The sequence below is a fragment of the Entelurus aequoreus genome, linkage group LG16, assembly GCF_033978785.1.
Source record: "Entelurus aequoreus isolate RoL-2023_Sb linkage group LG16, RoL_Eaeq_v1.1, whole genome shotgun sequence".
Lineage (NCBI taxonomy): Eukaryota > Metazoa > Chordata > Actinopteri > Syngnathiformes > Syngnathidae > Entelurus > Entelurus aequoreus.
In genome coordinates, this window is record NC_084746.1 from 27,091,797 (window position 1) to 27,117,300 (window position 25,504).

Consider the following 25,504-nt stretch of genomic DNA (forward strand, 5'->3'; position numbering starts at 1 on the left):
GCCTGGAGGTGAACTTTTATTGCGGTTTTGAAGGAGGAGAGAGATGCCCTTTCTTTTATACCTGTTGGGAGCGCATTCCACATTGATGTGGCATAGAAAGAGAATGAGTTAAGACCTTTGTTAGTTCGGAATCTGGGTTTAACGTGGTTAGTGGAGTTCCCCCTGGTGTTGTGGTTAAAAACACATAACACTTTTAAAATACCCCTAAGGAGCAAAACACACAACAGCCGAGTAGCGCAGTCAACATTTTAAAGTGCATGCAGAGGTGAATACAGCTGCGGAATGCTTACCACTTACAGTACTGCCATATTGTGGAGTTAATAAAAAAAACAACAACAAGTGAAAATTGACTATAGTCATTAATAAGATACTTTTAGTTCTTTCAGCCTGCTCAGTGGCCTTGTGGTTAGAGTGTCCGCCCTGAGATCGGTAGGTCGTTAGTTCAAAGCCCGGCCGAGTCATACCAAAGACTATAAAAATAGGACCCCTTACCTTCCCACTCAGCATCAAAGGTTGGAATTGGGGGTTAAATCACCAAAATGATTCCCGAGCGCGGCCACCGCTGCTGCTCACTGCTCCCCCCACCTCCCAGGGGGTGGAACAAGGGGATGGGTCAATTGCAGAGGGTAATTTCACCACGCCTAGTGTGTGTGTGACTATCAGTGGTACTTTAACTTTTTTTGTAGAACAGAAGACTTGGCGTTAATTGAATAGAAGCTTTAATTGGACTTAAGCAGCATTAGAGTGCAAAGTATTTTCTTTCCTGCTCCATCTTCTTGAACTTGTTGGCAACCGCACCACTTAATCCCAACGCAAGTGGACTGTAACATTGAAAAAGGAACCCACATTATTTTACATCATTCCTGTGAGAACACTAGTAACATTTATTTAGAGAAGAAACAATAGTAATCTAATATTTCAAGTTATTTCTGTGCAGCCTCAGTTAAAAGACATGATTTTTTTCTTTGTCATTTTGTTTCTCTTTGTCCTTAACTTGCCTCCCCCTAGAGATACGTGGTAAGTGTTCCTCTGATTCTTTAACACGTTCCAAAATGTGTCCCATTGAATCACTGTTTGTTCTAATGGTTTATCATCGCCCACCACTCACCCACACTCCTGTGTACTGCTAGCAGCTGTTAGTTGCTTGGTTTGCATCTCCATCGCACGTTTGTGGTATATGTATATTAGCATGTTGATTATTCTCATGAGCTCATATGTTGATGATAGAAAACACTTTTGCTCTCCCTATAGGCCACCAAGACCCATGAACGTCTCCAGTGAATACTCATTTTCCAACTCCATGCCTACATCAGGGAACCCGTACTCCACCAAAAAGTCAGTACACACAATGGATGTCCTGGATTTTTTTTTTTTTTCAGCTTGCCCGTGGTTCTCAGCATTGAACCATTTTGTGTGTGTCACTGCATCGGTTCCCTCCTATATTGAATGTACTCACTTAGTTTGCCTTACGGCAGGAGTCAGGATGTTGCTCAACATCTGTTGGAAGGCAGAGGGTAAGCAAGTGACACAGGTGTGCTTGTGTGAGGATGCTACATCGCATGCTAATGTGGCCGATAGCTGGAGCGGAGTGTGCATCCTCTGATGGTGGCGAATATTAAGAGAGAATACTGATAGCAGGTCATGAGCATGCATGTTTGCAAAACCTGAAACCGAGGAGGCTTCATAATGTACACCTGCGGCCTTAAATCTTCTCACATTTTTTGTTAGCTTAATGCTTGCAGTATCAAATTAAACTACATGCTTGGTTAGTTTAGCTTTACATTGCAAATATTGTCTTGACTCGTACAGTAGTTGTATTAACAGAACAGGAAGTGGATATTCCTGTAAGCTGTAGTGTTTTTGGCATGTCTTTAATTGTGCTTCAGGCCTTCATCAGCAGTGGCGCTCCCAACATAATCTAGCCTTGTTCCTCTCCACTCACCCGTGAACGGCTGCATTTCAAGCGCCTCCTTAAATCTCTTTTGTTGTTGTTTTTTTCCCTCATCCGTCTGTCTCACCCCCTTCTGTCCTTCCTCCTTCTGTCACCTATGTAATGTCATCTTGTTTTCTATTGATTTGCTTTTGTTATAAACCGCGTCCAGGTTACACTGCAACCTGGATGCGGTGGACAGACTCGCAGACGAGCACATTCTCATTGGGCTGTATGTGAAACTACTTCGAAACAACCCTAAAACATGGTTAGTGGGTGTGGCCCCCTCTCCCCAAAAACCTCACCGTGTCAAAACCCCTGCATGCATACTTTCATTGCCATTTTTAAAGTGCAGTTCATTTTAGCATTCTACAAAAACCAAAACCAGTGAAGTTAGCACATTGTGTAATTCGTAAATAAAAACAGATTACAATGATTTTCAAATCCTTTTCGACTTATATTCAATTGAAAATATTGCAAGGACAAGATATTTAATGTTCGAACTGAGAAACTTAATTTTTTTTTTGCAAATCGAAGGTCCGTAATATCATCGCTTGCGTGCAGTGATTTCTCCAGATTCTATGAACCTTTTGATGATATTAGGGACCGTAGATGGTGAAATCCCTAAATTCCTTGCAATAGCTTGTTGAGATTTTTTTTTCTTAAATTGTTGGACAATTTGCTCACGCATTTGTTCACAAAGTGGTGACCCTCGCCCCGTCCTTGTTTGTGAATGACTTAGCATTTCACGGAAGCTGCTTTTATACCCAATCATGGCACACACCTGTTCCCAATTAGCCTGTTCACCTGTGGGATGTTCCAAATAAGTGTTTGATGAGCATTCCTCAACTTTCCCTAGTCTTTTTTGCCACTTGTGCCAGCTTTTTTGAAACATGTTGCAGCCATCAAAATCCAAATGAGCTAATATTTGCAAAAAATAACAAAGTTTTCCAGTTCGAACGTTAAGTATCTTGTCTTTGCAGTCTATTCAATTGAATATAGGTTGAAAAGGATTCGCCAATCATTGTATTCTGTTTTTATTTACGATTTACACAATGTGGCAACTTCACTGGTTTTGGGTTTTGTAATTGCAGTGTATTGTCTCAAAGGACAATACTGTGAAAGTAAACCTGGATATGCAGTGGTACCTCTGTTTTTTTGTTAGTAATCTGTTCCATAAGGTCAGTGCATGAGTGCTGCCGGCACCGGGAAGCTGCGGTACATTGAGGGGAAACATGTACTGTAACACCGTGAAGCAGAGCATGAAACCCTCCCTTGTGAAACTGGGCCTCAGCTGTCTACTTCGTGGTTGATTGTACCATTGATGCCATAGTGACTCAGACAGTGACTGTAATGTACACTATTATGTCGGCAACCATATTGAATTATAGAACAAACAGTGTGTGTGTGTGTGTGTGTGTGTGTGTGTGTGTGTGTGTGTGTGTGTGTGTGTGTGTGTGTGTGTGTGTGTGTGTGTGTGTGTGTGTGTGTGTGTGTGTGTGTGTGTGTGTGTGTGTGTGTGTGTGTGTGTGTGTGTGTGTGGTTAATAATGCAACAGTGGTTCAATACCTTGCAGTTTCTACATTGTGTCAATGCTGTTTTTATTTTCTGTTGTCTTGATCAGTTTGCTAGAAAGCAGCAACCATCAAGACGAGGAGCACAGCCTCATCGCACGCTACGCCGCTCGCCTGGCTGCTGATGCTGCGGTGAGACACATCTATGCACTGTACTGTACATTAGTGGTGATGCCTAAACAGGAAGGACAGATTCAATAGCCTCAGCCTCTCCAAGTGCATTTTGTTCCCCAGCACCATCCCCATCCCTCGAGACGTGAGATAAGGATGACATCATGCGAAGAAGGTACATTGAGTTTACGCAGAGCCTCTGTTCTTTTACCAACAGGGCTCAGCAGCAGCAGCAGAGAGTCCCCCCAGACCTGCCGTACTCTCTGGATGGCAACAAACAGCAGAAGCAGCTCATCGCTGAGCTGGAGAGTAAAAACAGGTAAAAACAGGTTGCTCTTATTGCCAACTTTACAATAAACTTCCCGCTGAACAAGTTGTAAGGCAATATTCAAGCACATTTTTAACTAGTAACAATGGTCAACAAACACACATTCTCCTATGACTTGCTTCTAATACATTTCTTAAGCCTCCCGTTTTCTTTTTTTGTGCTATTTCTGCTGCCCCCCAAAATGGTGCATTGTTTGGTATCACTTAGACCAAGAGTGTCCAAAAGGGGCCGCATGGAGGAATTGATTGATTGAAACTTTTATTAGTAGATTGCACAGTTCAGTACATATTCCGTACAATTGACCACTAAATGGTAAGACCCGAATAAGTTTTTCAACTTGTTTAATTTGGGGTCCACGTAAATCAATTCATGGTAAATATGTGCACATGCGGGCCAGACTATTAAAATCATGGCATCAAAAATAGAAAATTAAGACAACTTCAGATTGTTTTCTTTGTCTTACTTTGGCCAAAAATAGAACAAACACATTCTGAAAATATTACAATAAAAATATAGCAAAAAATACCGGCAGCGGTAAAGTTTAGATCCATGTTTATAACTGAATACGTTTACATATGCATTAAAATGTGTTTTCTTTTGTATTATTATTTTTTAATGAATTAAGTAACGTTTATGACAACCTTTTTCCAAAACACAAAATAGAATGTGAGATATAACAGGATAATGCATACATTTATCATTTGTTTTCAAAACGGTTACATAAAAGTGGGACCCCAAAGATTTACTGTGGGACCCCGTTTTTATGACTTGATGGGGTCCCTGAGACCCCATTTTGAAAATTCCTAGTGCCAACACTGATGGAGTATTGGTATGTGCAAAACAGCAGCAGGCAGCTGTGGCCTGCGGGCCGGTTCTAATACTAATCAAATATCATCCCGGGTGCCATAGATAATTCATTGGCGGGCCGCATCTGGCCCACGGGCCTTGACTTTGACACGTAGGACTTAGACATTTCCCCCAAAATGATGGCTTCATTAAAGAGGCTGTTTAAATTTTGTCGGACCAAAAAATATAACAAAAACACCCCACACACGAAAGCTTATGTTACAAACAAATATAATAATTGTCAATATTTATCACAATTAGATGTTAAAGGCCTACTGAATCCCACTACTACCGACCACGCTGTCTGATAGTTTATATATCAATGATGAAATCTTAACATTGCAACACATGCCAATACGGCCGGGTTAACTTATAAAGTGCAATTTTAAATTTCCCGGGAAACTTCCGGTTGAAAACGTCTAGGTATGATGACGTTTGCGCGTGATGTCAATGGTTGAAACGGAAGTATTCGGGCACATTGTATCTCAATACAAACAGCTCTGTTTTCATCGCAAAATTCCACAGTATTCTGGACATCTGTGTTGGTGAATCTTTTGCAATTTGTTTAATGAACAATGGAGACTGCAAAGAAGAAAGCTGTAGGTGGGATCTGTGTATTAGCGGCTGGCTGCAGCAACACAACCAGGAGGACTTTGAGTTGGATAGCAGACGTGCTATACGACGCTAGCCGCCGACCGCATCGATGATCGGGTGAAGTCCTTCGTCGCGCCGTCGATCGCTGGAACGCAGGTGAGCACGGGTGTTGATGAGCAGATGAGGGCTGGCTGGCGTAGGTGGATAGCTAATGTTTTTAGCATAGTTCTGCTAGGTCCCGTAGCTAAGTTAGCTTCAATGGCGTCGTTAGCAACAGCATTGCTAGGCTTCGCCAGGCGGCACAGCATTAACCGTGTGGTTACAGGTCCAGTGTTTGGTTCGGTGTCTCCCGATAGTAGTATTGTTGATCTTCTGTCTATCCTTCCAGTCAGGGGCTTATTTCTTTTGTTTCTATCTGCATTTAAGCACGATGCTATCACGTTAGCTCCATAGCTAAAGTGCTTCACCGATGTAATGTCGTGGGGATAAAAGTCATTGTGAATGTCCATTTCGCGTTCTTGACTCTCATTTTCAAGAGGATATAGTATCCGAGGTGGTTTAAAATACAAATCCGTGATCCACAATAGAAAAAGGAGAAAGTGTGGTATCCAATTAGCCCTTTTACCTAAGTTACAGTCAGAGCGAAAAAAGATATGTCCTGCACTCGCACGTTCCTCATCCACGAATCTTTCATCCTCGCTCAAATTAATGGGGTAATCGTCGCTTTCTCGGTCCAAATCGCTCTCGCTGCTGGTGTAAACAATGGGGAAATGTGAGGAGCCCTTCAACCTGCGACGTCACGCTACTTCCGGTACAGGCAAGGCTTTTTTTATCAGCGACCAAAAGTTGTAAACTTTATCGTCGATGTTCTCTACTAAATCCTTTCAGCAAAAATATGGCAATATCGCGAAATGATCGAGTATGACACATAGAATGGATCTGCTATCCCCGTTTAAATAAAAACAATTCATTTCAGTAGGCCTTTAAAGGGGAACTGCACTTTTGTTTTAATGTTGCCTACCTTTCACAATTCTTAAGAGAGACAAGAACACATGTGTTTTTTTATGCATTCTAACTCATAAATAAACACTGGCAAAAGTCAGCTAACAATAGAGGTAATTGGGTTTCGATCTATTCCGCCTATACAGCGATCTAAAAAACATCCAAAAACCTCCATCAAGGTTTTATACACATGCTGTAAGTATTATGTAATGTAGTAAACAGTGTTTTGCTTCTTGTCTTGCGCTCCTATTTTGGTGTTTTTTCCTGTTTTGTTGGTATTTTCCTGTTGCGGTTTCACGTCTTCCTTGAGCACATTCATAATAATTTGTCATTTTAAGCATACAGTGCATTCTTTTCAGCGTTCGCTATTTGTTTCAGCAACAGAAATAGAAATTCTTATCATAAAATTCTATTTTTGGTATATTAAAAGTTCCTCTCAATATTGTTATTCTTTGCTCATTGGCTTGGACCCATCATGTGATTGTCCGTCCTCTAATACGTGACAACTAAAGGCTAATCCAGCATTATTGTCCTCTTAACGTAGCCACCAACACCCAGCTGTGTGTGTTGAACTGCAACGTCACCCGTTCGGCATCTCAAGTCCTAAGCACTGATGTGTGTTAGCTCATCGGAAAATGTATTTATTTAAATGACGTGTTTAAGATCACTCCTTAGGTTCTCGACCCTTGTAATGGTTGTTGGCACTAAATCCCAACACTCTGTGGCGAGGCACACCTTGTGTGTGTGCGTGTGATTGTGTGTGTGTGTCACAGAGAAATCCTGCAGGAAATCCAACGACTGCGCGTCCAGCATGAAGAGGCCTCACAGCCGCCTCCTGACAGTGGTCAGCAGAACCCCACTCTGCTGGCCGAGTTACGACTTCTCAGGTAACTGGGGTCTCTCCATCTTCCCATCCTCTCACCACACAATGAATAGACTTAAGCTGCGACTTGTTTTTAACATTTTACCACAACAAAATGCTGTCATCAATCTACGGCTTTTTTTCCTCCTGTCAGGCAACGCAAAGATGAGCTCGAACAAAGAATGTCGAGCCTGCAGGAGAGTCGCAGGGAACTCATGGTGCAGCTGGAGCAGCTAATGATGCTTCTCAAGGTACAACAGACAGCGCCCGCCATCTCGTTTCACAACACACCGTGCTTCATCTCGTCACCGTTTTTCTTGTGCTTCTTGCCAACTAATACATGTACAGTATGTGTACATTAAAACAGAAGCACTATGCTAAAGCGTATCAAATATAGTCTCTATAACAGGAGCCCTCTGTTATATCAAGTTTTAAGCTTGCAGGCCAGCCACTAGTTGAACAGCAATGCTTTAACACGCGAAGTCCCAGAGAAGGGTCAATTGACACTTTTACCTAGAAAACACACAAGAGGGTCATTTGACCCCTAGTCCCCCCTGTGGACACTCCTTTTGTTATGAAAATGTGGCTGTTAGTGGCACACGGCAGGGGGCCACTTGAGCCTGTGTGGGGGAGGGGACCTTACAGCTCAAGCTTTAGTTCTGAGGTAGGTTGTGTGTGTTTTTGCAAGGATCAACAGAATGAAGGGATCAACACTCTGACATTTATTGTTAAAAAAAATACAAAACAAAACATATTTACAAAGAATGAAAAAGCAACTGTTTTCCCAGTTTTGGTGTGGAGGGTTGTTGCAGAAGCAATTGTTATTTTTGTGTGCCAAAAATAGTTTAAAAAAAAAAATTTACAAAGAAAAAAGCATATTTACAAAGAATGAAAAACCATGTCCATGTAAACATGACTGACATACATTTGAGCAGTCACTCACAATCCTGGCACTGCCATTGCTCCTTTCGGCATTTCCCACATGTATAATTTTTCTGTCTACCTAGACAAACTGCCCCTAACAGCCTCATTACCATAACAAAATGAGTGATTAGTGTATTCGGGAAAAGCGTCGGGCCAAATGACCCCTCTCTGGGTCTTCTAGGTAGACAGAAAAATGCTGGGACTTCTAGTGTTAAAGCAGTGTTTTTCAACCTTTTTTAAACAAGGCACATTTATTTCATTGAAAAATTCCTGAGGCACACCACAAGCAGAAATCATTAAAAAGTGAAAGTCAGCAGCCGATATTGACGATAAAAAGTCGTTCTCACAATTGTTGGATATGAATTTAACCCATAACCAACCATTCATCACTATAGCCCTTGTCCCAAAGTAGGTGTACTGTCACGACCTGTCACATCACGACATACTTGCCAACCTTGAGACCTCCAATATCGGGAGGTGGGGGGTTAAGAGGAGAGTATATTTACAGCTAGAATTCACCAAATCAAGTATTTCATATATATATATATATATATATATATATATATATATATATATATATATATATATATATATATATATATATATATATATATATATATATATATATATATATATATATATATATATATATATATATATATATATATATATGTATGAAATACTTGACTTTCAGTGAATTCTAGCTATATATATACACAGTATATATATATTTTATTTTTTATTTTATTATACATATAAATAAAAGACATACTTGAATTTCAGTGTTCTGCAGGCTATCCAGTAGGTGGCAGTATTGTCCTGTTTAAGAGTGTCACAACATTGCTGTTTACGGCAGACGAACTGCTTTGCGGTAGACTAAACGTGACTGCTGTTGTTGTGTGTTGTTACCGCGCTGGGAGGACGTTAATGAAACTGCCTAACAATAAACCCACATAAGAAACCAAGAACTCTCTCTCCTTGTTGTGCACTCTACTCTCTAAAAGCCGTAGATGTTATGACGTCATTGGGCAGGCAAGCTGCTGGAAAGCGGACGTGAGAACGGCTGTCCCCACTCAGGTCCGCATTGAGCTGGAGGGGGCGTGGCCTCCAGCTCCGGCTGAATACCGGGAGTTTGTCGGGAGAAAATCTCTGCCGGGAGGTTGTCGGGAGAGGCGCTGAATATCGGGATTCTCCCGCTAAAAACGGGAGGGTTGGCAAGTATGCATCACGACGTGACTTATTTTGAGGTTTTTTTGGTGTTTTCCTGTGTGTAGTGTTTTACTTCTTGTCTTGCGCTCCTATTTTGGTGTTTTTTCCTGTTTTGTTGGTATTTACCTGTTGCGGTTTCACGTCTTCCTTGAGCGCTATTCTGCGCACCTGCTTTGTTTTCTCAATCAAGACTATATAAGTTGTGCGGACACTATCCTTCTTTGTGGGGACATTGTTGATTGTCATATCATGGACGGATGTACTTTGTGGGCGCCGTCTCTGCTCCACACGCTGTAAGTCTTTGCTGTCGTCCAGCATTTTGTGTTTTGTTTACTTTGCAGCCAGTTCAGTTTTAGTTTCGTTTTGCATAGCCATGCCTAAGCGTCAAAGCCTTTTCTTAGTTGCACTTGCCTTTTGTTTATTTTTGGTTTAAGAATTAGATACCTTTTTACCTGTACGCTGCCTCCTACTGTCGTTTGCATATTGTGATCACGACACAACGTGTTCCAGACATCTACAAAGCAATTAACTACCAGCTGCCACCTACTGATATGGAAGAGAATAACATGGTTACTCTGCCGAGCTCTAAACAGTACCGACACTCAACAACGGCACATTATTTGCGGATTATAATTAATTGTGTGCAAAAAATATTTTTAACCCAATTAGGTGAAATTAGATAATCTCCCACGGCACACCAGACTGTATCTCACGGCACACTAGTGTACCGCGGCACAGTGGTTGAAAACACTGCTCTAAAATAGTGATTTCCAACCACTGTCCCACAGTGGGCTCTGAGAGATCATCAAATGTGCCGCAGGAAATTATCCGATTATCACTCAAATTTTGTCCGAAAAGGATTTACATAGTTTAAAATAGATGAGGCAATTCCTGAAGGAATTGCGTGTGAATGCTCCAATGCTGAAGTCGAACTGAAATCCTGAATTTTTTTTAGAATTGTTGAAGTAGAGCTCACAATTCCCAAACAGGCTGATATTTTGAAGTTGAACAGTTTGAATCATATGAAAAATGTGGGAGTTCTGGAACTTTGAAGAATGTCCCATTGATTTCAATGGAATTTCCAAAACATTTGGGAATTTCGGGAAAAGCGGGAATTTTTTGAAAAGGGTAAAGAACTTGAGTGGTCTGAATGAGTTGAAATGGTTGGTGTTGAATTTTTCAAATCGGTCGAGAAATGTTGAAATAGTAACATGTTGAATTGAGAAATGGTATTAAGAAATTCCTGGAATTTCAGAAAAAACAGGAATTTTTCCAGTTCAAAAACAACTTTTTTTCTGTCCTAATTAAGAGGAATGTTTTGAGGGGGAACGGTTGAGATGTGTTGAAAATTGTGGAAGGAGTAGTCGCCAGAAAAAAGGGTGAGATTGGGGCTTTGGAAAACCAAAAATTCTGGAAAATCCTGGAATTTTTTTTGAACTTAGAAAAAGGTAGCTTGAATTTCCAGGATGGTGGAATGTGTTGAAGGTGAAATGGTTTGAATTGGTTGAAAAATGTAGAAATGGTGGAAGTTTGAAAAATGGCCAATTCATTTGGAATGGGAAAAAATGTCCCAGAAATTCTGGAATACTGGGAAATCTGGAATATTTTGGAATTTGTCAAGGGAAAGCCTGCAATTCCCGAATAGGCTGAACAGTTTGAAGTTGAAACGGTTTGAATAGGGTGAAAAATGTGGACGGTAGAGCGTGCCAAGATCTGGAGAAGAAGAAGAAGAATTTGAAGAAGTTGGAATAAATAGATGGATTTTGGTGTAGAATGTGTGAATGCTTTGGAGCATTCACACAATAATGGATGTTGGTTAATCTAACCAGCAAAGCAAATCAAATATATACGCTCGTCCAATAGATGACAGAATTTACTGTACGAAATTAACCTTTTTATATACTTTTTTGTCACATGCTTTGTTTTGTGTGTGCCAATATAATCTCCTTAGAGGTGTCCTGGTCTAATATAGATGAGGGCCCGATATCAGCAAAAAAACTGACTATATCAGTTTGTATCTAAAATGTATATAAGCGCTTCAATATAAGCAGTCCTGCAGCGCGTTTTCTTGTGCAAAGAAGAGCTTCAAGCACACTGTGAAGTGAAAACCATTTCAGGTGACTACCTCTTGAAGCTCATCGAGAGAATGCCAAGAGTGTGCAAAGCAGTAATCAGAGCAAAGGGTGGCTATTTTGAAGAAACTAGAATACAAGACATGTTTCCAGTTATTTCACCTTTTTTTGTAAGTACATAACTCCACATGTGTTCATTCATAGTTTTATGCCTTCAGTGACAATCTACAATGTAAATAGTCATGAAAATAAAGAAAACGCATTGAATGACAAGGTGTGTCCAAACTTTTGGCCTGTACTGTATTTTAATGAAGTCATTTACAAAGGTAAACATGGTAGGCTATGGGCTACGAGGAGCTAGCAGCTACACAACAGCTAAGCACACAATAGCACACAAGTTACAGTAAACATACGTAATACATGTCCTTAATTGAACAATATTGCAGTCTGAAACACTGCATTTGCTAAAAATAAACAAGGACAGTTGCAATATTACTGACGGATACAAAGTGTTAGCGTATTATAAAGTATCCAGTAACAAATGTGTCCGCATCATTCAAACTTCCTGCATTGTGAGCTGCGAGGTGTCGCCGAAAAAAACTATTATCATCTACTTTCAACTTGAAGACAGCGTAAGACCATTAGAGACAGTTGATGATAAATAGTTTAGTGTTTCTCTGTTTGAGTCATTTCCCATCCATCCATCCATTTTTTACCGCTTGTCCCTTTTGGGGTCGCGGGGGGCTGGAGCCTATCTCAGCTGCATTCGGGCGGAAGGCGGGGTACACCCTGGACAAGTCGCCACCTCATCACAGGGCCAAACACAGATAGACAGACAACATTCACACTCACATTCACACACTTGGGCCAATTTAGTGTTGCCAATCAGCCTATCATCGATCTATAATTGTCTACACTACAAAAATAATAAAAGTAGGTATGATTTGTTCGGATAGCTTATCAAATCAGTATCAGTCTCTGCCAATACTCAAGGCTCCAGTGTCTGTATTGTATCTGAAGTGAAAAGTTGTATCGGGGCACCCCTAATTCTCTATTGTAAAAATATGGTTGGGAAACACTGTTATAAATAAATGTGTCCTGATTCTTTATCACCAATCAACAGACTACAGTCTTTATAGCTCTGCCTTTTAGGTACTGTCAACAAAGTGTGTTGGTAAAATCTGTTGTTTTGACACATTTTTAGACAACTTTTAACAATGTACGTAAATGTGAAAAACATTCATTAAAGTGTACAACCCAGGTGTTGAACAACCATCAGAACTTCCACTATAGCAGGAGTGTCCACGCCTTTTCCAGGAAACATAAAAAATAAACGATACATTTTGTACATGAGAGATGGTAAAGCCATGGTATCCAATGCTGAGCAATCTGAAGACCACATCCCATGTAATGTCATTCATAAGGAATACATTTTATTTTTAGAATATGTTGCAGGCCAAAACAAAATGAACTGTGGAAAATGACACCCGGGTCACACTTTGGACACCCTTGCACTAAACTGTCTTTACACTGAGGGAGGAAGTTACATAGACATGCTTAGAGGATCAATATGAAACTGTCAAAAAAAATACCATACGCTTATTATTAACTGCAATAATCAATCCACATGGGCTTTCTTTCTTCATTAAAAGACTCAACATGCTATGTTTGTTGTTGTTGTTGTTGTTTTTCAGCTAGCTGAGGAACAGAAAACAAGGCTGTAAGTGTTAAAACTGTGAGGGAGGAGACGGGCATGTTTGAAATAAACACATTAGTGTTGCCAAAAGTGTTAGCTTTGTTGCCAAAAGAGTTAGCTTTTGATCTAATATAGTGTGTTTCCTAATGCTTGGTGTGTTGTTTACTCAACTGCTGACGGCACAGGTGTGAAATATTTATTATATTAGTCTGGAATATACAATGATAATAACAAATAGTTAAAATATAATAAGATACACATAATGATAATGAATATATAGATAATATAGTAAAAATACATTTATACTACTCACACCTCTTTCTTGCAGCTGACATTTTATCTCCTACCCCCCCGCCACCCCCCCCCCCCCCCCCCCATCATTTAAAGGATCATATTATGATTTTTTTTCTACATTTAAAACACTTTCTTGTGGTCTACATCAGTGGTACCCAACCCCCGGTCCGTGGACCGATTGGTACCGGGCCGCACAAGAAATTAAAAACAAAAAAATATATTTTTTTTTTTTATTAAATCAACATAAAAAACACAATATATACATTATATATCAATATAGAGAAATACAGTCTGCAGGGATACAGTCTGTAAGCACACATGATTGTATTTCTTATGAAAAAAAAAAAAAATTTGTCCGTGGGACAAATTTTCAAGCGTTGACCGGTCCGCAGCTACAAAAAGGTTGGGGACCACCGGTCTACATAACATTTAATGGCCATTCTGTGGTCCAAATTTTGTCTTTAAGCCCGCTTTTTGACCGTCTCTTCAGAATGCGCCGTTTTGTGGGCAATCTTATTAATGTGCCTCCACTTCGACTTTTCTCCCCGCCAGCCATATTGTAGTTTTTAGCGCTTCCATGTGGAATCTACTGACAGATATAAGTTAGAACTATATGCTACTTTGGACTACAAATGGCAACATGTCTGTGTACGGCAGGCCTGGGCAATTATTTTGACTGGGGGCCAAATTTAGAGAAAATAATATGTCTGTATATCTATTTTTAGGAACCACTAAAACAAAACCTCACAACAATGCCTGATTGAATGCTAAAGACATTATGACAGACCTCCTTACAAAAACGGAACAGAATTTTACAGTTTTTTACTGAATGAGACACCCAGAATGTACATTAAAATAAAGAATGGGGGATTTACAATACTAACTATGAACGATAAAACACTGAATATTGACAACATATGAACGTTGCTCCTCTTTTACTTCTCAGACCCCTTCTCGATCGACATTATGTACAATCAGGCGAAACGCAACAAAAATGCAAATAACAGCTAAATATGAACGCGAAGGGTAAAAAAAATCTCACCTACAATCTGATATGTCGCTAAACTTTAGAACTTTGTTGTAAAAATCTCCTTCCGCATCTGTCCCTGACACCCGCATTTCAGGCTGGCCGCTCTGGAAACACTCTGTGGAAATGCTCCCCACCCACAGTGCTTGGTGCCTCGTGTGAGCTGCTGTGAGTTAGATTACCATACAAAAGCATGCATAAGCGCAGATTTCAACCATTGAAATACTTTGTATAGTTCAAGACTTACGGTCATTTGACAACCTCACTGCACATCATAATGGCAGCTACAGTTTCCATCTTAAAGATCTAAAAAATTATTTGGGAATGTCCGACGGGCCTGATTGAAAAGCTTAACGGGCCGCATTTGCCCAGGTTGGTGTACGGGCCAAACAAAAGGATAGGAAAAATGAAGGACCTTATTGACCACAGCATCGGACGACACAAGCAGATTGGCGCAAAGATCTTTGGGTAAATATTTACCATACATGGAGACATCTGCTGCAAATTCCAAACGGCTCGTTTGGAGGAAGTATGAGTGAAGGCAAGATATTTTATAAATATCTCCGCAATGCCTCCACATTTCAAATTTTCAAGACTTATGCAGATCCCAAATACACAAAAGCAGATAACATCAGTAAGAAAAGTTTGTATTGCATAAGAGGGTCCCTTTAATACTAAAAAGTGTGGCCCCCAGAGTAAACCATCCTTGCCTGTAAACACCAGCTTTACAGATTGTGTGTAGATACTTTAAAAGCAGCTGCTGCCATCTTGTGTTGTTAATTGTTAATACAATGAATGGTTGACTACAACCACAGCTTTTAATAAGGAAATATGGTGTTATTTCATGTATGTTTTTAGATGTTGTGGTAAAAACTAACTGACCTAACAGATCCTCTACCGAATGTCCATATTTCTAAACCATGCAAAAGGCTTCAACGCAATAGCGGTGTGCCCTGAGTTGCAATATAGTTTTCAGTGTGGTCAAATGTGCTTTACTGTACGTGATGCAGACTCAGGGTCCCGGCTCGCCGCGCTCCTCCCCCAGCCACACCATCAGCAGGCCCATCCCCACATCCATCCACTCGGACTCGGCCGGCACCACTCCGACTCACACCCCTCAGGACTCCCTCATGGGCGTGGGAGGCGACGTTCAGGAGGCCTTCGCTCAGGGTAACGTTTCTGAAAAATATATTTACACAGCAATGTGGTGACAATTGTTTTGTCTTTCGAAGGAGCCAGGAGAAATTTGAGAAACGACCTCCTCGTCGCAGCTGACTCCATAACCAATACAATGTCGTCACTGGTAAAGGAGTTAAATTCAGGTAGGTTAGAATGACACCCCTTCAAAGATATAGTCATCAAAATATGCTTACATTTTCTCATTAATATTCACACATTAACCACTAACACCATTTGGACAAAAATGCCTCAATGTGTTAAAAAAAGTGCCGAAAAATGCACACCTAATTATCATTTTATTAAAGGCAAACTACAAGAAGACAATGTCAACTCTGAAGGTAATGCAGTTAAGGTGCCTCCTGCTGGCTGGATAGAAGAATACACGTTCATTTAAAATCATTAGGGAAACTGCACTTGATGATCCAAAACTTTGTTTTTGAGCCTGAATATATAGAGGATGGGCTACACAATCCTTATGTTAGACTAGCACACATGTTTTGTTTTTTTAATGTATTCTAAATCATAAAACCTAGCAAGAGGCAGCTAACAATGTAGCCAACTGTAGCTCTGTTCCGCCCATAAAGCACATTGAGTTTGACTTTGAGTTTATTTCGAACATGCAAGCATACAACATGATACATCACTATAAAATTAAAAACCTCCATTAATGTCTGATATACGTGCTTCAAAAATATATGTTTTGTTTAGTTTAGTTTATTTAGTTTAGTTTATTATTTCTTCGGTCAGTGGTCAACAAAATAAACAAACAGTTGTACATTCATAAATCTAAAATGTTGCAGACCGAAAGGGTTTAGGCTAAAGCTGAACACTTATTGCGCCTAACCCTATAAACAATGTCAAATACAAGATGAGCTTCCAAAAATTATGAAATTTCCTTTGCACAGCATATTATAAATACACCTTGTACACAGCATAACACTGTTCAAATATATACACAGTAAAGACAAGTGAAATGTCCTTGTACACGTGTTAGTTAAACCTTTGTACCAATTATATACTATATACAAACAATTATACTTCCATTATTATTTATTCCCACATTTAGTTAGTAATTAACATTGATCATAGTAATAACTACTGTGTTGATTCAATAGTGATATATTTTTCCAAGACATTGGTCTTAAAGTGTTTTTTAAATGTGTGAATGGAACTGGAACATTTTAAGGAATGATCCAAGCTGTTCCACAGATGAACCCCCCTGACAGAAACACATCTACTTTTTAAGCTTGTTCTTATGTTTGCTTTCTGAAAGACAGCTGAACCTCTGAGGTCATAGGGACTCTCCCTAGGTTTGAACCTCTCCTGTAGACACCCAGGCAGCATGTGGTTATGAACTTTGTAATGTAGTAACAGGCACAATCATAATAACACGTAATATTTCCAAATTTTGCGCATACGGAGGCGTATTAATTTCCCAGACGCATCGCAACGTTTGCTTTTCCCTTCAACAAGATAACAACACTACTAATCATGGCAGACATCATGAAAGCCAACAAGGACTACTTTGAGACAAATGATTATCCAGAACCTCGTGTTTTTGAGGCTGAACTTTTTGAACTACATTGTTTTAGTTTAAGTATCATTCATGTAAAAAGTGTTTCAAAATTTTTGACACCCCACTTTTAACTGTTTTAGAGATCAAGGTTTTGGCCAACACACTTTCAATACACTACTGTCGAACCTGAGACTTATTAAAAATTGTTATCAATCAATCAATGAATCAATCAATGTTTATTTATATAGCCCTAAATCAGTGGTCCCCAACCTTTTTGTACTTGCGGACTGGTCAATGCTGAAAATGAGTCCCACGGACAGGGGGGGGGGGGTAGTTAAAAAAAATGTATTTTTTATTTTTTTTGTCATTAAGAAATACAATCATGTGTGCTTACGGACTGTATCCATGCAGACTGTATTGATTTATATTGATATATAATGTATGTATTGTGTTTTTTATGTTGATTTAATATAAAAAATAAAAAATAAACTTTTTTTTTTTTTTTTTTTTTTTAATTTCTTGTGCGGCCGCGGCCCGGTACCAATCAGTCCACGGACCGGTACCGGGCCACGGCCCGGTGGTTGGGGACCACTGCCCTAAATCACAAGTGTCTCAAAGGCTGCACAAGCCACAACGACATCCTCAGTTCAGATCCCACATCAGGGCAAGGAAAAACTCAACCCAGTGGGATGACAATGAGAAACCTTGGAGAGGACCGCAGATGTGGGTGACACCCCCCCCCCCCCCCCCCTCCCCCTTCTAGGGCGACCGGTACAATGGACTTTGAGTGGATGTAGCATAATATTGTGAAAGTCCAGTCCATAGTGGATCTAACATAATAGTGAGAGTCCAGTCCAAGCTGAATTAGCTGTACATTTGTGCTAAATGATGAGACAAACACTACAGTATATCCAAGTAGCGTTTTCTTCCTCAGAGGGTGGAAGCGAGACGGAGAGTACTGTGGACTCCGATTTCGGCCGCGGCGACATCTTTGCAACAACAACCTCAGAACCGTTGTTCAGCTATAAACCCAGGAATGCGGCAGAGGAGGAGGAGGAGGAAGAGCAGGACCGCTTCGAGAACGACCTGGAGCGGCAGCTGGAAGACGAGCTCAAGTTGGAGAAGCTGATGAAGCACAGGCAGGAGGCGGAAGAGACCTGCATGGTGAGTTCATGGCAACATGGAAGCTGAGTGATCTACTCTTCGAACTTCTGTGCGGTGCTTTCAGGTGACACTGCAGCAGTGACGGTGTTGGTCCAGGACACGGGTGAGTATGCACTTCATAATCATCAACTTGCTGTCTTTGGCGATACGACTAATATGACACCCGCTCTTCACAGGTGAGCAATATCAAAAGCAACAATTGAACACAACAACACCGGCTGGATCCTAGCCTGGAATAGACTTGTGTAAAGATTATATATATTTTTAACCAACCTCATAATTAAGGTGAAACTGTGAGCTGTTCAAAGTCAAGAGATTATAATAATCACCAAGCGCTCTATTACGCTATACCACAGGTGCCATATCTTCATGTTATTATTATTATTATTATGCTTTGTGTTTGGGTTGTCCAGCAGATGTAGAAATGTATGGTTGTAAATGTGTGTTGTTGTTTTTTTAAATATATATTTCCAGCCACGTCACTTTCGTACTATTTTTGTCACATGTATTGTTTTATTTGCAACATTAGTACTATTATTATTATTATTATTAATAATGCACACTTCTTTAGCTGTTTGAGGGAACTCTCTGTGGAGCTGCCAGTTCAGCATGTAGCCAACAACAAAGCAATTTTCACTGGAAAGAAATGCATAAGTACTGTAAAAGCTAAGATGTAATTACTTTAATGTGGTTGTTACTGTTGATTAAATGATGTAAAAAAAAAAAAAAGTAAATTAGAAAAAAAATCCACTTTTAAGAGCATTCAACAAATTTGTTTATAATCTGGTTTCTAAATGAATGTTTTGGTTGTTGTTTTATGTGTCAACACACCACACATTCTAGTTCATGTAATACCATCATTGTGTGCACTATATCTAGTTTTGGGGACTTTTCAGCTAAGTTCATAGCAGTGATTTTTGCATGGCGGTGATGCATAATAAAAGTGTTGACGCGATGCCACAAATCTCGTCTGCTTGCTTCATTTCCCAGGAAGACACACTTAAGTGGATTTGCTTCAGCGGCGCACGTTTATTATACTGTATGTCATTTTTACAATGTGCGGTTTTACAAACCTTATAGCATCAGCGTTACCCATTCTTTGCAGGTATGTCATTTGAAAAACGGTGTACTAAATTAATGAAAGAGATAAATAAATAGTATTTTTTTGTGTATTATGCCTTTTTGTGCTGTAATTTTAAATGTGAGTAATGTCACAAGATGTCACTTTTTAGAAACTAAAGGACATATTTTAAACAACTTATTCCCAAACTGTGGTACGCAGGTACACCAAAGAGTGTTTTTCCAATACAAATGTAATTATACTAGATACATATACAGGTTAAATACATATGTATTAACCAAAGATTTTCTGTTTTTAAATTAAAATTAAATTTTCCTTATATTAATGTTTAGGGCTCCTTAAGCCAGGGGTGTCCAAAGTGCGGCCCGGGGGCCAAGTGCAGGTCATTTTTTAACGGCCCCACAGCACATTTTAAAAATACGATTGAAAAAATGTTTAAACGTATAAACTGGTATAAATGAGCAAACAAAGAATATGTTGCAATGTTTGCTGTAATAACACAAAGCTGCCATGCAGGCTGTTTCTTTCTTTAAAAAATAATAATGAATCAAAATCAATGTCATTATGAATTATTGACCTTTATAAAAAGCTCCAATTACGTCAAGTTAAATATTCCATTTTGAGATATTTTTTGTGGAAAATGTAGCATATTTTGTGTTTGCCATATAAAAAAACTGAGCTGTTTTTTTTTTAAAAGAAAGGCCTAAAACGAACAAACAAAAAACATAAACAACAATAAAACTTATAATTGACGGATAGATCAGAAGTTGATCTCGAGATTATTGTGTTAAAAGTAAACAGTAAAAAAAAATGTATAATTCATTTTTTAACACTTTAATGAGTATGACCCTTTTGGATCCCCAATAATTTTAGTGTGATTTGTTTTTAAGTGTCATTGCTCGAAAAATAATAATGAATTAAAATAAATAGTGTTATGAGTTATTGACCTTTTTAAGGCTCAAATTATTATATAATCTGAAATATTCCATTAAAAAAAATTATTGGGTGAAAATATTGCATATTTTGTGTTTTTTCCATAAAAAAACAGGGTTTTCTTTGACAAAAAGAGCATACAACTTAAATCTTTAAAAACATTATATTGACAGATAGACCTAATGTTGATCTAGAGATTTAAAACTTGAATAATAATAAAAATAATACTGAATAATGACACATTTTTAATATTTTTTTGACCAAAACCCTTTCGGGTCCCCGGGATCAAGCCTGAGTGGAGGCTTGAATGTATATTTGTTATACATATATTGTATTGGTTTTTAAAATAAAAAATATCAAAATGGCCCCCGCTTGCTTTGATTTGTCAGTGTGCGGCCCTCAGTGGAAAAAGTTTGGACACCCCAGCCTTAAGCTATAGTTACTGCATATACTAGCTGCTTATTTAAGATGAGATGGCCAGCGGAGGTAGCAAAAACTTGCAAAGCAAACCATTTTTGAAGTGGTACGGTACTTTTTTTACTTTAAAAAAATGATGCATATAATTGTATCAAAATTATTAAAGGTTGACTGACATGTGCAGACACATGCCTTAACACCTGCTTGTGTATATACCGTATATAAATATCATCGGTGTGCCATTAGCAAGGCCTTCTCTGCTGGCCTAACATAAATCATGATCATAGATTAATAAAAGTACATTTTAATCTACTTTCTATAAAGTATTCATCATATTCTCTTCATGTCTTATTAGGCTCCAGTGTTGCTTGTTTTTACGTTAGAGCTTTTATCCAATCAGAATTCAGCTAGCTTGTTGCCAGCGCTGTATGAATAGACAGTTGATAGACAGTTGCGATATCCATTCAGATCACGAGTTGTTGACAGTAGCCCATCTAGGTAGCCTTACGCTAAACATGACTGTGATTGGATTGTTGCTTGTCACTCCCAAGTGAGAATCCAATCACAAGTTGTAATTTGCGAAAAGCAGGAAAGGGGCACCGGAGCCATACCTAGCCAACAGAGAAATCATCGGTTTTCGCTTTTTTAACTCACAAAGAAAAAGTTCAAATATGTTATTTATTTATTTTTCCACATTTAAAGGCCTACTGAAATGATTTTTTTTTATTCAAACGGGAATAGCAGATCCATTCTATGTGTCATACTTGATCATTTCGCGATATTGCCATATTTTTGCTGAAAGGATTTAGTAGAGAAAATCGACGATAAAGTTCGCAACTTTTGCTCGCTGATTTTAAAAAAGCCTTGCCTGTACAGGAACTAGCGTGACGTCACAGGAGCTAGTATTCCTCACAATTCCCCATTGTTTACAATGGAGCGAGAGAGATTCGGACCAAGAAAGTGACGATTACCCCATTAATTTGAGTGAGGATGAAAGATTCGTTGATGAGGAACGTTACAGTGAAGGACTTGAGAGGCAGTGATGGACGTATCTTTTTTCGCTCTGACCGTAACTTAGGTACAAGCTGGCTCATTGGATTCCACACTCTCCTTTTTTTATTGTGGATCACGGATTTGTATTTCAAACCACCTCGGATACTATATCCTCTTGAAAATGAGAGTCGAGCACGCGAAATGGACATTTAAAGTGACTTTTATCTCCAAGACAATACATCGGTGACACACTTAGCTACTGAGCTAACGTGATAGCATCGTTCTCAAATGAAGATAGAAACAAAATAAATAAACCCCTGACTGGAAGGATAGACAGAAGACCAACAATACTATTAAACCATGTACATGTAACTACACGGTTAAACATTCTCAGCCTGGTAAGGCTTAACTATGCTGTTGCTAACGACGCTAAGGCTAATTTAGCAACTTAGCAACCGGACCTCACAGAACTATGTACTCTCTCCTTTTTCTATTGTGGATCACGGATTTGTATTTTAAACCACCTCGGATACTATATCCTCTTGAAAATGAGAGTCGAGCACGCGAAATGGACATTTAAAGTGACTTTTATCTCCAAGACAATACATCGGTGACACACTTAGCTACTGAGCTAACGTGATAGCATCGTTCTCAAATGAAGATAGAAACAAAATAAATAAACCCCTGACTGGAAGGATAGACAGAAGACCAACAATACTATTACACCATGTACATGTAACTACACGGTTAAAAATTCTCAGCCTGGTAAGGCTTAAAAATGCTGTTGCTAACGACGCTAAGGCTAATTTAGCAACTTAGCAATCAGACCTCACAGAACTATGATAAAACATTAGCGCTCCACCTACGCCAGCCAGCCCTCATCTTCCCATCAACAGCCGTGCTCACCTGCATTCCAGCGATCAACGGCACGACGAAGGACTTCATCCGTGGGTTTGGCGGCAAGCATCGGCTAGGCGTACTAAGTAGTCCTTGTTGTGTTGCTGTAAGTATTGTACTTAGCCGCTAAGACACCGATCGATCCCACCTACAATGTTCTTCTTTGCAGCCTCCATTGTTCATTAAACAAATTGCAAAAGATTCACCAACACAGATGTCCAGAATACTGTGGAATTTTGTCAAAGAAAACAAGAGGCTTTTCTATCGTGTCCGATGGGGTCCAACCACTTCTGTTGCTTTTGTGACGTCACGCGCATAAATCATATCCAAAGGAGTTTTTCAACCGGAACTGTGGCGGGAATTTTAAAATTGCACTTTATAAGTTAACCCGGCCGTATTGGCATGTGTTGCAATGTTAAGATTTCATCATTGATATATAAACTATCAGACTGCGTGGTCGGTAGTAGTGGGTTTCAGTAGGCCTTTAATATGTTCTTTACAATTATTTTAATTTTGACAGTACCACGTAAGGTATGTTTTAAATGCTGATGCGGGTTCATTGATTTTTAAATGTGCCGAAATATAGCCTGTTTTGTACACTGTTGAGGTGGTTCATTGTCCAGTAGTGCACAAGTGTGTTTCTGTATAGTATTTCTCCAGCCGTGGTTATGTGGTGACATAAATTATGGTATTTTGAGCGGTATTTATTAAAGTCGGACCAAGTAGGACATCACTGATTGATTGATTGATTGGTTGATTGAAACTTTTATTAGTAGATTGCACAGTACAGTACATATTCTGTACAATTGACCAGTAAATGGTAACACCCGAATAAGTTTTTCAACTTGTTTAAGTCGGGGTCCATGAAAATCAATTCATGGTAGAAGGCTTAGGTGGGAAACGCACAGCCCGCCACTGATAAATATACACATTGGCGTTGTTAGGCCTATTTTAGGGGGGCTCAAGCCCCCCTAAAATGTTCTTAAGCCCCCCTAAATAATTTGGTGTTAAAAAAAAATAAAAATAAAAATATATATATATTTTTTTTATTTTATTTTTTTACAAATACATGCCGACATATTCATTATAAAGTGGCCCGAATATGAGTTTAAATAAATAATCATATAACCTGTCATTATTCACTCAGTTTCCCCTCACTTCATAGTGTAAGGTAGAGAGCCCCTTTAGTGCGTCGGAATCCAATCCATTCCACTTGTTCATATAGAAAATGCCCACATCACTCAAAATCCAGTCCGCATTTTCTCTGCGACCTTGCTTGCGGTCTGGCAGGTGTACGAAGCACATTAGCACACAGCACTGCAGAACAAGAACCTTGTGTCTGCAATTGTAAATAATTTAGTTTTTAAGTTTTGGGTTTTTTGTAGAATCTATATAAAGTAATATACATTTGCCTATTGTTAAAATAATGAAAACAACATAATTAAATATATTTGTATTATTGTATTGTTACATTAATAGCTGTTGTATTATTATAGGATGGCTTGTTAAACATTTCATAGGATTTTCAGAGGGTGGAAAAACCAAGATATTTAATATAAAATGTAAAATGAATAAATACATAAAAAGAAAAAGAAAAAAAATGGTTAAAAGCCATCGTCCCGGGGAGCATTTAATTTCGTCCTGTGCATTTTTTTTACCGTCCCCGGGACGACGGGATTACTTTAATCTCAAGCCCTGGAAGTTACATTTTATTGTTTGCATTATTTGTTTTAGCATTGCACTTTGAAGATGGTCCCTCAGCTCTTTGACAGCTTTGGCTCTTTTTCAGATCAGCAGACTAAGTCTTTCTTATTTACAGTATATATAAATGTTTCTCATTTCTATTCAGACTTCCATATATATTTAATTTCCTTAACGGCTTGCCATAATATATATATAAATATTTTATATACAAGCCAAATTATCCCGATCCAGATATTACTTTAATTCAAGTAATTAAGTAATATTTCCAGGGCTTGAATTTATAACCATTTTAGTCACATATGTGCACAAAATGTAATATGTGCAACTTCAAAATATTTGGGAACAAACAATTATTGTATTGTGAGCGAAAGTTGTGGCATTAGCCTCTATGTTGTGAATTAAAGGCCTACTGAAACCCACTACTACCGACCACGCAGTCTGATAGTTTATATATCAATGATGAAATCTTAACATCGCAACACATGTCAATACGGCCGGGTTAACTTATAAAGTGCAATTTTAAATTTCCCGGAAAACTTCCGGCTGAAAACGTTTCGGTATGATGACGTTTGCGCGTGACGTCACGGGTTGAAGCAGATATTTTGGAATAGCACGGTGGCCAGCTTAAGTCGTCTGTTTTCACCACATAATTCCACAGTATTCTGGACATCTGTGTTGGTGAATCTTTTGCAATTTGTTCAATTAACAGTGGAGACTGCAAAGAAGAAAGCTGTAGGTGGGATCGGTGTATTAGCGGCTGGCTACAGCAACACAACCAGGACTTTGAGTTGGATAGCAGACGCGCTACCGTGAGTACAGCTTTGGCTTCCAAACATTTGATCGCTTGCCCGTACGTGCGTGCATGTCACGTACGTAACTTTGGGGAAATATATGTTTCTTGCCGACTCTGATGGCGGCCGGGGTGTCGTCGAAAGCTACAACGCCGTCCGCCGCCGCGCCGCTGTCCTCACCTGTCTGGGTTGACTTCCTCCGTCTCCGGGCCGCCGACCGCAACGATCATCGTGGTGAAGTCCTTCGTCGCGCCGTTGATCGCTGGAACGCAGGTGAGCACGGGTGTTGATGAGCAGATGAGGGCTGGTGTAGGTGGAGAGCTAATGTTTTTAGCATAGCTCTGTCGAGGTCCCGTAGCT

At 39.3% G+C, this 25,504-nt stretch overlaps 1 protein-coding gene across 1 annotated transcript in view; it reads left to right on the forward strand.

The window, feature by feature from the left end:
* The window catches only part of dtna (dystrobrevin, alpha), a 57,228-nt gene extending 37,923 nt beyond the window's left edge, over positions 1–19,305 (forward strand). The window contains exons 11-22 of the mRNA XM_062022505.1: positions 1,252–1,335; positions 1,476–1,514; positions 2,103–2,198; positions 3,555–3,635; positions 3,833–3,934; positions 7,159–7,272; positions 7,402–7,498; positions 15,480–15,639; positions 15,702–15,791; positions 18,099–18,328; positions 18,393–18,431; positions 18,505–19,305. Coding sequence (XP_061878489.1) covers positions 1,252–1,335; positions 1,476–1,514; positions 2,103–2,198; positions 3,555–3,635; positions 3,833–3,934; positions 7,159–7,272; positions 7,402–7,498; positions 15,480–15,639; positions 15,702–15,791; positions 18,099–18,328; positions 18,393–18,410 — 1,111 coding nt within the window. The 3' untranslated portion in view covers positions 18,411–18,431; positions 18,505–19,305. The remainder of the gene's footprint in view (positions 1–1,251; positions 1,336–1,475; positions 1,515–2,102; positions 2,199–3,554; positions 3,636–3,832; positions 3,935–7,158; positions 7,273–7,401; positions 7,499–15,479; positions 15,640–15,701; positions 15,792–18,098; positions 18,329–18,392; positions 18,432–18,504) is intronic.
* Positions 19,306–25,504: the final 6,199 nt, after the last annotated feature.